Consider the following 9,955-nt stretch of genomic DNA (forward strand, 5'->3'; position numbering starts at 1 on the left):
ATGAAATAATATGCAATAAACGTGAATTGAGCTGCAACTGCAACTGCAACATGCCGTCATTCAAACAATCAGATATTTTGGAAAGCTATTTACACAAATATATTAGATTATTTATATGAAAACAGGTGGTAAAAATACAATCTCTAAAAATGTCACTGTATGGTGACTTTGCAAGTGAAACTTAAGGCAGTCATCTTTGTCAGAGTGTTACATTTCTTGCATTAAAAACCCTTAAGGTTCCCTTCCCTAAGGGTTTCTGCCAAAAGGTCTGATTCTAGCTAGTCAATGTACCCCTCCGGTTCCAAAAGAAGATATTGTTCAAGTGGCTTTGGTATGGGGAGCCTGGGAATGAGTGAGCAGCAGTTTTTCCCAAACTCTTTCCTCAGTGCAGACCGACACAGATGCTGCAAACTACGTGGTTTATACTCCAGTGCAAAGAGAGACTCATAAAAGGTTCTGTGAAGCTAAAACAAATAAATAAAAAATAATAATTTGTGTATTAATATGGTACAATAATACCAACAGCATCAGCATGCATTGACTCATTCCAAAATTAAAACCTTTTAGCATTGTTTTGCTACACTATTTTTGAAACTTTTATTCTACATGTGAATCATGTTTCCAAAGCCTTCGTCTTGTAATGAATGCAAAAACCCTTGTAAAATGATGAAAGACTTACGTGAAAAATATCCTCGGGTATAGCCTCAACCCATTTGGAGGTCACAGGAACAAGTGTGTATGAGTTAAACAGGATTTCCACAGTTTTAGGTGCCTCTGCGCAGGCTGTTAATACCTTAAAACCAAAAAATACAAATGAAAATAATTTATTTAAGTGACCACACCAAAAAGCAGATAAAAGAAAGATGAATAAGACTTTAAAACAGCCTTTTTTATTGAAGAATGTTTATGCCATGAAATAAAACGATTGTTTAATGTATAGAATAAAACTCAGGGCTATTATCTTAGTGTTCACCTTCAGCAGTGCTTGTGGCCAGACTTTAATAGAGCCCCGATTTAACAAGGTCTGAACAACCCTGTGAGGTTCCCACCCTTGCCGAACCACAGAGCTTTGTAGAACACTCGATAACGGTGAACATCCGTTATAGTCAATGGCACTGATATCAGCCCCATGGTCCAAGAGAAGCTCCACCACCTTAAGCTGAACATTGCGGGCAGCCTTGTGAAGAGGACTGCGGCGTTCTTCATCAGACAAATTAATCTGAGCTCCATAGGCCAGGAGGAGACGACAGATCTCGAGGTATTGTTCATCTTGGCTGTTGTCTGTCTTTTCTGGGGCAACTCCACAAACCACCCCCAATGGCGTTTCACCCGAAGAGCTGCCATGGTTCACACAGGCTCCGAATCGTAGGTACAACTGTGCATGGTGGGGCAGACCATGTCTAGATGCCACATGCAGTGGTGTTTCCTCCTCTTCTTCACTGGGTGAGTTCACTTTGGCACCATATCTCACCAAGGCTTTTGCACAACTTAAAGAGATTAAATATTATTTATATTATATTAGTATGGATTTCATATTAGTTTGTACTAGTGTATAATGACATATTTGACTATTATATTTATATTTTTACAAATACTTTAAAATTATACCTACGATTATATTTATTATAAGGTGTAATGATACATAGTGAATTATGTATCAAATTCATATGATGATACCGTAGTGATTGTGGTGTTCTGCAGAGATGTAAGGCAGTCAGTCCCTCGTCTGTCATCTGGTTAGGATTAGCTCCATGTTCCAGCAGCAGCTCTACACATTCAGTGTTGGCGTTTGCACAGGCCTCATGAAGTGCTGCTTTTCCTCCTGCGATAAGGTTGGGATGTGCGCCGTGTTCCAGTAAATATTGCAGACATTCAGAGAAACCTTGTGCGGCAGCAATACACAGTGGGCTTGTCAGTTCTCTTTTATACTCCAAAGACCAAAGACCTGGAATGGGAAATACTGTAGGTGTCAGACTGTCACAAATTATGTGTTTGAATTATTGAATGAATCTTATAAAAAACACACCAAAATTATACTTAAAAAAAAAATACATATATTACTGTTCAAAGGTTTGGGGTTAGTTAGATTTATTTTTTTCTGAAAGGAATTAACACTGTAATTCAGAAAGAATGCATTAAAGTGATGAAAAGTGACAGTCGAGACTTTTTAGATGTTTCTTTTCATCTACTTGAAACAAATACTGTTCTTTTGAACTTTTGTGGTACTTTTATCAAAAAGTGCATTAAGGAATCCACAAAAAGATTAAGCAGCACAACTGTTTTCAACAGTGATAATAAAGCATTAAAGCCCCAAGAAGCCGTGGTTTACAGTGAATTTATAACAGCTAAGGGGCATTGTTAGAATGTAAAACCCCCTTAGCTGTTATAAATTCACTGTAAACCACGGCTTCATGGGGCTTATTGCTTTTATAAAACGGTTATTCCATGTACATAGTACGGTTTCACAAAATAAAACAGAGCAAATAAAATGTAATGATATTAATAAAAACAGTATTCTTCCACCAAACAATGTAGTTCCTCAGAATCAGTTGTGGTTGCAACAAAGTGGTTGCTGAGCAACAGACAAATGTAAACAAAGGTGTATGTTTGTAGAGTAATTTACAACAGCTTCAAACGTGGCTCAGCCAATCAGAATCAAGGAAACTATCCCTTTTATAATAATAAGAAAAATCTTACTGACCCAAAACTATTGAATGGTAGTGTATGTCAAACCATTTAGGCATTTAGAAATTAGATAAATGTTTTTCAGAATAGATCATACTCTAACAATTTAACTAAAATAACAGAAACGTCTGCTAATTGGTTAAAAATATAAATAAATTAAAATATTGAAAGTAGAAATAGTACAAAAAAGTCTAAAAATAATCGTTTAAAATGCTCAATAAAAGAAAAATAAATATATATAAAAATGCATCTAAATATATAAATCTAATCAAATTTGTCCACAGCAGCAACATACAATTTTCGCTTCTTCTCTGATATCAGAGAATAAACTCAATATTTGTTTCATTCATTGATACAGCACAAAAAACAAACAATCTTTTTGATTCACCTCCAAAGTTTCTATCCCACAAATGACTGTTTTTACCTGAGGGTCCAAAGTTGGTGTCTGTGTGAGCTTGCCACTCAAGTTCCTCACGGCTCACATTGTAAAACACATCAACATCAATATAGTTCCTTTTGAGGAGGTTACGAAGCCCTCTTGTGTCTCCCTTCACTAAAGCTCTATAGAGCCATAAGGAGCGTAAATGAGCTCTTTCCCAATGATCCTGTCCTAACTCACAGTCATCATCCAGCAGAGCCTGCCATCCATTCAGCTGCACGGTGGAACAGAGGTTCTCAAAGCGCATAGTTCTTAGCATCCTCTTACCTTTTCAAATGGCTTAGGCTTTCAAGGACTTGAGTTTATATAGTGCTAGTCATGTTTTCCTATGGCTTCAAGCACTTTTTGCCTCTATTTTTAGTAAGCCATTGTTCTCCATCAGTTGGTCATAGCTTACTGGGGCCATTTTTAGTTGTTGATGTATGAGATAGATGCTAAATCCTTTGAGCTTCTGCCATCTATGCCTGTTTGTTGCCTTTTGTTTTATTTGAATAATAGACTTGTCTTTCAGGGCCATTTAAGACAAGCTCCATTGTTAAACGGATCAGATTTTAAATGCTACTTCCATGTATGCTAAAAAGTGGCTGCAGTGTTACACGTTAAATATTTACAGTAGAAGCAGAAAGTTTAATTGCAATGGCAAAAAACTCTTGGTTGTATGAGATCATTAATTTCACGGGCACACCAGGAAAATCTTTACTGGAATCTGCAGAATGAGTCGTAGGGGTGTTGCATGGAGACAGACCCAAACAGCAACTCGCATCAGGGCTCTTGAGTGTTGACCTGTGCATGGCATTCATATGCACAGAAGATTACCACAATCCCTTAGAAATCCTGTGTCAACTCCACACAGATTCCTCATCACAGTAATGCTGCATTCACCCACAGATAGTATGAAGCACAATGCTGTGAGTTAAGTGAAAAGGGACTTGTAGAGCATGGCACATTTAGTCTATTTTAGAAGATGCAAGCTTTGTTATCCTTGCATGAAAAGCTTCAGTATGCCAGTGTGTCTCATGTAAGATGCCTGTCTCATCAAAAAGGAGTGCAGGGAATGTGAGGGGTGTTTACTAGCAGACACGCTGTCCGTGGTAAAAGCCTGGATTACAGTATGACTCATACATGTCATATACATATCCAGATGATATCCAATTTACAGCACGTCATTACCAAAACAGTTAAATCTGATTGGTCACTGGATTTTTTTTTTATATTCTGTGATAATGAAAATGTGATAATGAAATTTATAAACTATGTATTAAGCTATTTTAGAAGCCTGTTAAGTGCACCAGGTAAGCTGTATCCCATTCTGGGAACCAGAATACAAATTTCAACATATGTTGGTGTTATTCACAACAGATGCACAACATATGCTGCATTTCAACAGGATATTGAAGCTCAAGAACATGCCTGATATGAATATATATAGGAGTATAACTGAATTTTATAATTTTATTAGGTTTTAGTTTATACTTTAAAAAAGTCCTCTCTGGAACATTTTGAATGCACAAACATTAATGTACACATTTCTGCAGGCTTCAGACCAACATGATGCTGATATATATATATATAAATCATTGTCTTCCCTAAAATAACATTAGACACTCATTGTTTCATTATAAATCTCAGTTCTATTCATCAAATCTGACTCACCCCATTTCTGAGCAGTCCACAGCAGTTCATCGCTCTGAAATTCAAGAACTTTGTTCAGTTGCTCTGGATCAGAGAATCCATCCTGCATGTCTCTCCAGTGGTGGGTTAGAAGGTCATTGAGAACAGGGGGACAAAGGAAGTCCATCCCTGGTTGTTTATAACCCTTGGTCTTTTCTTTCCTGACACCCTGACTGCTGTCTAAAGACGACCGCCTTCTCTCTGTCAAGAATGTGGCCTTTCGATTGACAATACACGCCCCACTGCCTTGGGAGAGCATGGCTAATATTGACAATCCTTTCCACTTCTTACCTGTCTGATTTTATGGCTATTTATATCATCACTGTTGCTCTATATCTTGTATTTTTAGTACAAATGACATGTGATCAGCAGGGTAATTGCATGACAAGGGGGCCTTGATCATTGTTTTCATCAACAACACAGAGGCCAGAGAGGTCAGTTCGATAAATATGCCAGATGCACAGCTGAATGGAAGGCATTGCTGATGATATCACCACTGCACAAGACAAGAATAGAATCAAACTCTCCATTTCAACAAATCATGAGGTGCGACGGCATTGTCCTCCAATCACAGCTGACCGGGAATCTGATCCTCACCGGTGTTTTACATTGTGACCTTAATTCCAAAAGTGCCCTGAGCTGTCAACTGTAATTCCAGTGAGAAGTGAAAGGGCATCAGTTTCTCCTTGATGCAGACTATTTAGTTTATTTAACATTAACTGTGCTGATCACTGGAATTAAGTCAAAACAATTTGTTATACATAGGGCTTTAAGGGTTCTTATTGCTGTTATATGCAGTTCTTATGCAGCTGTGTAGTTGCATGTGAAAGATGTCATTAGCTGCACTTTCATGTGACCTCACATGTAACCATAAACATGGGCTGCTGAATTTAAAATATCTGGCAATGAGCTGATGACATACCTGAGTATTTAATGGCTGTACTTATGTACCATCAAATATGTTGAAGCAATGAGGACAAATTCAAGTTAATGGTTTGTTGCTTTATATTTTACAATGTGGGAGAGACAATAAACTTTAGCTTTAGAACTTTAGCTTCTCAGTTTTAGCTTTGGTTGAAGGGAACTTTATATTGCATTTTTGTTTGCCGCATATTTTTTCACAATGTGTATTACAAAAAGAACTGAAAACCCTCAGTTTAGTATTTCAGAAGGTCTACAGACTGGGAGAAATGCTGGGAGCTGTAACAATTACACACATGAAAGGGGTTCCCTGCTGGAAAAAAAACAGCTAAAACCAACCTAACCCTGGTTGGCTGGTTTTAGCTGGTCACAGCTGGTCAGTAGGCTGGTTTTTGACCACTTCTTTAGCTGGTCAGGCTGGGAAAGGTGGCCAACCAGCTAAAACCAGCTTGGCCAGGCTGGGAGACCAGCTAAAACCAGAAACTTTCAGCATCTTAGGCTGGATTTAGCTGTTTTTTTCCAGCAGGGTTCTATACAAAATACTTTAAATTTTTAAATAAAAATGTAAAATCATTTTTGAAGCGGTGTTGATTGATGGGATAAAAAATATGCCAATTCTGCAATTAAGTGTGAAAACCAAACTCTAGTAAAACTTCAACAGTGTGCATTTAATCATACATTTTCCAGCATGTTTGTGTTGTACTTACCCAACAGTACCGCTGGGGGGAGGTCAACATCAGGATCTTTCATCCAATCATCATTTGACAGCTCTATGATGATATTTGGATTTTCTTTGCTTGCCTCTGTGAGAAGAGTCTGCACACATGCATAGTCCTCCTTACGTTGTGCTTCTTTAAGAGCCTTAACAAATTCTGATTCAACAGGGTAATCTAATACAATGTCGCCTGACATTGTTTGGTTAACACTCTCAGTAGGGTTTTCCTCTTTCCCACTAAGTCTGAGACTGTAATAAGTTTCATATGTGGCACATCTGTTGTTGTTCTCTGTGGTTACATCTAAATATAGACAGGTCCAACTGTAAGTCGATCTAAATGTTTATAAGACTGGCGTGAGCATTTACAACGTGCACACCCACAGTGAAATCTACCAGAGTGGAGCAACAAAAAAACAGTGTACTAATAAATTGTACATTTTGTATCACACTCGCAATACAACCTATTTTAATTCTGTGCGACTTCAGAAAGTCTTAAATTTACAAACTTCATGTGTAAGCATAGATTTCACAGTAAGGATCTGATTTAGGAGACGTGTTTCTAAATACAGTTCTATGAGTGATGGATTATAGACAGCGAGAGAGGATCTGTGGACATGCTCTTCTCACTAGACATAAACCTGGTGAGCAGCTGCATGCCAGCAGTAGCAGAACAGTCAATCAATCAAGTCAACAATATTATGCTGTTCTGAGAAGAGCGGTTCACAGAGCTACTGTAAGCCTCTAATCTGTCCTGTACTGCTTTAACAGAATACACAAATGGGTCTCTGAAAGAGCAACTCTTTAACCTCCGTGCTAAATAGGATTCAAACTAGTCTCCAGTACCTCCCCACATTTTTGTTTTCCAGCTATAGCATCCAAAATAATAGGTAATAGGTCAACTATTCCACGATTCTGGGAGTGGGTAGTGGCGTCGTTTGCTCTCCAGTCCAGCAGGTGTCAGGGAGGAGTCGCAGAGCCAGAGCAGGAGCGGGTTTGTTTTCCTTAGCCGTTAGCATATGAAGCTCTTGGAAAAGATGCCCGTATCTGTCATGATGGCTGAATTTGATGAAAAGCTGCTGTTGCAGTTTGAAACTCAAGAGCTGGAGGTAAAGCAGACGGAGAGATTTATATATTAATGCTTTTATTCCGCAGATGTTTGTTATCTGGTAAACTGCTACAGTAACTTGGTTGTCAGCTGAACAACACTAGTCATGTAAAGACAACACTAGGCATAAATATAAGATAAAATAAATACAAATGTTGTTATTGCGGAATATAACTTATGTGTAAGGGTTTATGAAGTTTTGTGTGTAGTAATAATAAAATCATTTTCTTTGTGCACGTGGTTAACTATTATCGTATAACAGGCATGTTTGTCTGGCAGTTTATATGTAAGTTGTCATATTAATCTATTTAATATTCATCGTTTAAATTGTATCCTAGGCTCCTGGTGGCATTGCTACGCCTCAAGTGTATTCCCAGTTACTAGTCCTGTATCTCCTGCACAATGACTTGTGAGTATGTTACATATATATTTAATGTTGATTCATATTTATATTATCAGTTGATTCTCTCATAACATTAATTTGCTTTATGCAGGAATAATGCCAGATACCTTTGGAAACGGATACCACAGGCAATCAAAACAGTGAGTTTTAAATTTGGATCCAATTAGTCTAACATAAAGCTAAATCAATTTCAGGTCTCTGATACAGATTTTAATTACAGGCAAACCCAGAGCTGGCTGCTATATGGGCCGTAGGACAACGTATCTGGCAGCGAGATTTTCCAGGGATCTACACAGCAATTGATGCTTACCAGTGGTCTGAAAACATTCTCCCTGTGATGGAAGCTTTAAGAGGTACTGAGATCATGTGGTTTGGGGTTTATGCTGTATTTTATTTTCTATTCCTAAAATGAAATTTATAATGAAGTGGCATAGAATGACCTTGACATTTTTGTCTGCTCTGTGGTTCTTCTTATCTTTTTAATTACATGTCCTCCTCGGTATGATCTGGCATTTAAGAGATGGTAGGGTCGCCATTCTTGGCAGAGTAGTGGAATAAAAGCATTAATTTCCAGCATTTATTTGTTGATGTTATTTATATGTTGATATAAAACAATCAGCTGTGTTTCCAACAAATGTCAGTATGGGGTAAAGGAGAGATCTAATTATGCGCTTTAGATTGCCAAGCAAATTCCTAGACCGATTCAGACAATGTAACAGGATATAATGTTCTGTGCACTTCCATGCCTGTGTTCTTTGTCTTTATAATTAAATACATGGCTAGATTGATTTGATTTGAATTTTTTTAGTGAGAGAGAGAGAGAATAAAAATAGGTTTCTATTTCCTGGCAGAATTCACTGTTGTCAATCAACCTCTACTTCAAGTTAATTGCTGTCAGATTTTGTTTTTTTTATACTTTGTACATGACATGTTCTGTGTGATTATTAGCTTTCTCTTTTACAAGGATCAAAATGTGGATGGATGTGTAAGAAAAAATTTACATTTATCCTGGGAAGTGGCACTTATCTTGCTCCCAGATTCCATTTGAAGTGGTTCAGGACTAAACTTAGCTCAGGCATTAACTTCGCATATTCACTGGCCAAGTGTGAGTCCTTTGAATGATGACTGTTTGCAGGGACAATTAAAGACTGAAGTTACTTTATCAATACTTTGTCATTTTCTTGTTAAAAAAGTAAGATGGCAACAATTCTTTTGCAATCTCTTGTCCATATTTAATATAGTATCTGCAGGGATCATGCTTAAACACAGCCTTCATTTGATCCCCCATGTGCCAGCACCTGACCCACCCAGGCCAAGGATAGGTTAAAAATAACCCTTTCCATGTGTCCATGCATGGGTTCCCTATGTACTGTGTTTTAAGACATCAACGGTTGTTTTTTACAAGCAAATTACTCAAGAATATTTGAACAATAATTTATTTTGAAAAATCAAACATTTAGAGTGATTTGTGGGTTGTTCCTCAAAATGAAATATAATATCCTCTGAATTCAAGGGGGGGAAAAAGAATGGTGTAGGTGAATGTATATTATTTTTTTGTTGTTATTTGTCATTTATTTAAGGTGACTAGTCAAAATAGACTGCTTAGTGCACAATTTAGTGTTTTCTTGTAAAAAATATCATAATTATTCTGTGCAGGACAGAAATTAGCAATACAAATTCAGAGGGTGTTTTGTAACGGACAGGATTTGTTTTCTTGACATGAAACTTGTTTGTCACCCCTCCAATATTTCAACATTGAAATTTCACTGTACAGGAAAGGGTAGGGGTGTAATGGTATCCTCGTGACACAACACCTGGCTTTAAAGGGGTGGGGGCTTTTGCTTCTCCAAAAATGAATCTTGAAAACAAGTGGATAGGAATGTGTGCTCTGATTGGTTGGAGGAATGGCATGTCATCCACTGGCCGAGGGTAGTATAAAGACCAGGGCCACTTTGCCCCAGAACAGATCTGACAACTGCAAGGAATCATTTACTGCCGTGCCACAGCTTATTTTAA

The 9,955-nt window shown here is 37.6% G+C and overlaps 2 protein-coding genes across 4 annotated transcripts in view; one reads left to right on the forward strand and one right to left on the reverse strand.

Annotated features, from left to right (window-relative positions):
- Positions 1-127: 127 nt before the first annotated feature.
- Positions 128-6,723, reverse strand: asb18 (ankyrin repeat and SOCS box containing 18). Of its 3 annotated transcripts, none has more exons than XM_016253522.1 (5): positions 6,424-6,723; positions 1,678-1,945; positions 974-1,487; positions 680-793; positions 128-464 (listed from the first exon to the last, which is right to left on the reverse strand). In XM_016253522.1, exons 1-5 carry the CDS (start codon positions 6,626-6,628, stop codon positions 279-281), a joined length of 1,287 nt encoding a protein of 428 aa, XP_016109008.1. In that variant the 5' UTR covers positions 6,629-6,723; the 3' UTR covers positions 128-278. The 3 variants fall into 3 exon arrangements, with proteins under 3 accessions (XP_016109008.1, XP_016109006.1, XP_016109007.1); XM_016253520.1 differs by lacking the exon at positions 6,424-6,723 and adding an exon at positions 4,778-5,071; XM_016253521.1 differs by lacking the exon at positions 6,424-6,723 and adding an exon at positions 3,110-3,383.
- Positions 6,724-7,223: 500 nt separating this feature from the next.
- cops8 (COP9 signalosome subunit 8) overlaps positions 7,224-9,955 on the forward strand; it is a 9,010-nt gene continuing 6,278 nt past the window's right edge. Inside the window, exons 1-4 of the mRNA XM_016253535.1 lie at positions 7,224-7,537; positions 7,875-7,945; positions 8,031-8,079; positions 8,160-8,292. Coding sequence (XP_016109021.1) covers positions 7,448-7,537; positions 7,875-7,945; positions 8,031-8,079; positions 8,160-8,292 — 343 coding nt within the window. The 5' untranslated portion in view covers positions 7,224-7,447. The remainder of the gene's footprint in view (positions 7,538-7,874; positions 7,946-8,030; positions 8,080-8,159; positions 8,293-9,955) is intronic.

The sequence above is a fragment of the Sinocyclocheilus grahami genome, unplaced genomic scaffold (assembly GCF_001515645.1).
Source record: "Sinocyclocheilus grahami isolate Dianchi unplaced genomic scaffold, SAMN03320097.WGS_v1.1 scaffold1187.1, whole genome shotgun sequence".
Taxonomy (NCBI): Eukaryota; Metazoa; Chordata; class Actinopteri; order Cypriniformes; family Cyprinidae; genus Sinocyclocheilus; species Sinocyclocheilus grahami.

What these genes read in the sequence shown, in the direction of transcription:
- asb18 (XM_016253520.1), bottom strand. Translation starts at nt 5,054, where the DNA reads ATGCTCTCCCAAGGCAGTGGGGCGTGTATTGTCAATCGAAAGGCCACA. An exon ending in AGAACACCACAATCACTACG is followed by an intron (nt 1,488 to 1,677) that starts GTATCATCATAT and finishes AATCTCTTTAAG; the next exon opens with TTGTGCAAAAGCCTTGGTGA. An exon ending in GGCCACAAGCACTGCTGAAG is followed by an intron (nt 794 to 973) that starts GTGAACACTAAG and finishes TTTGGTTTTAAG; the next exon opens with GTATTAACAGCCTGCGCAGA.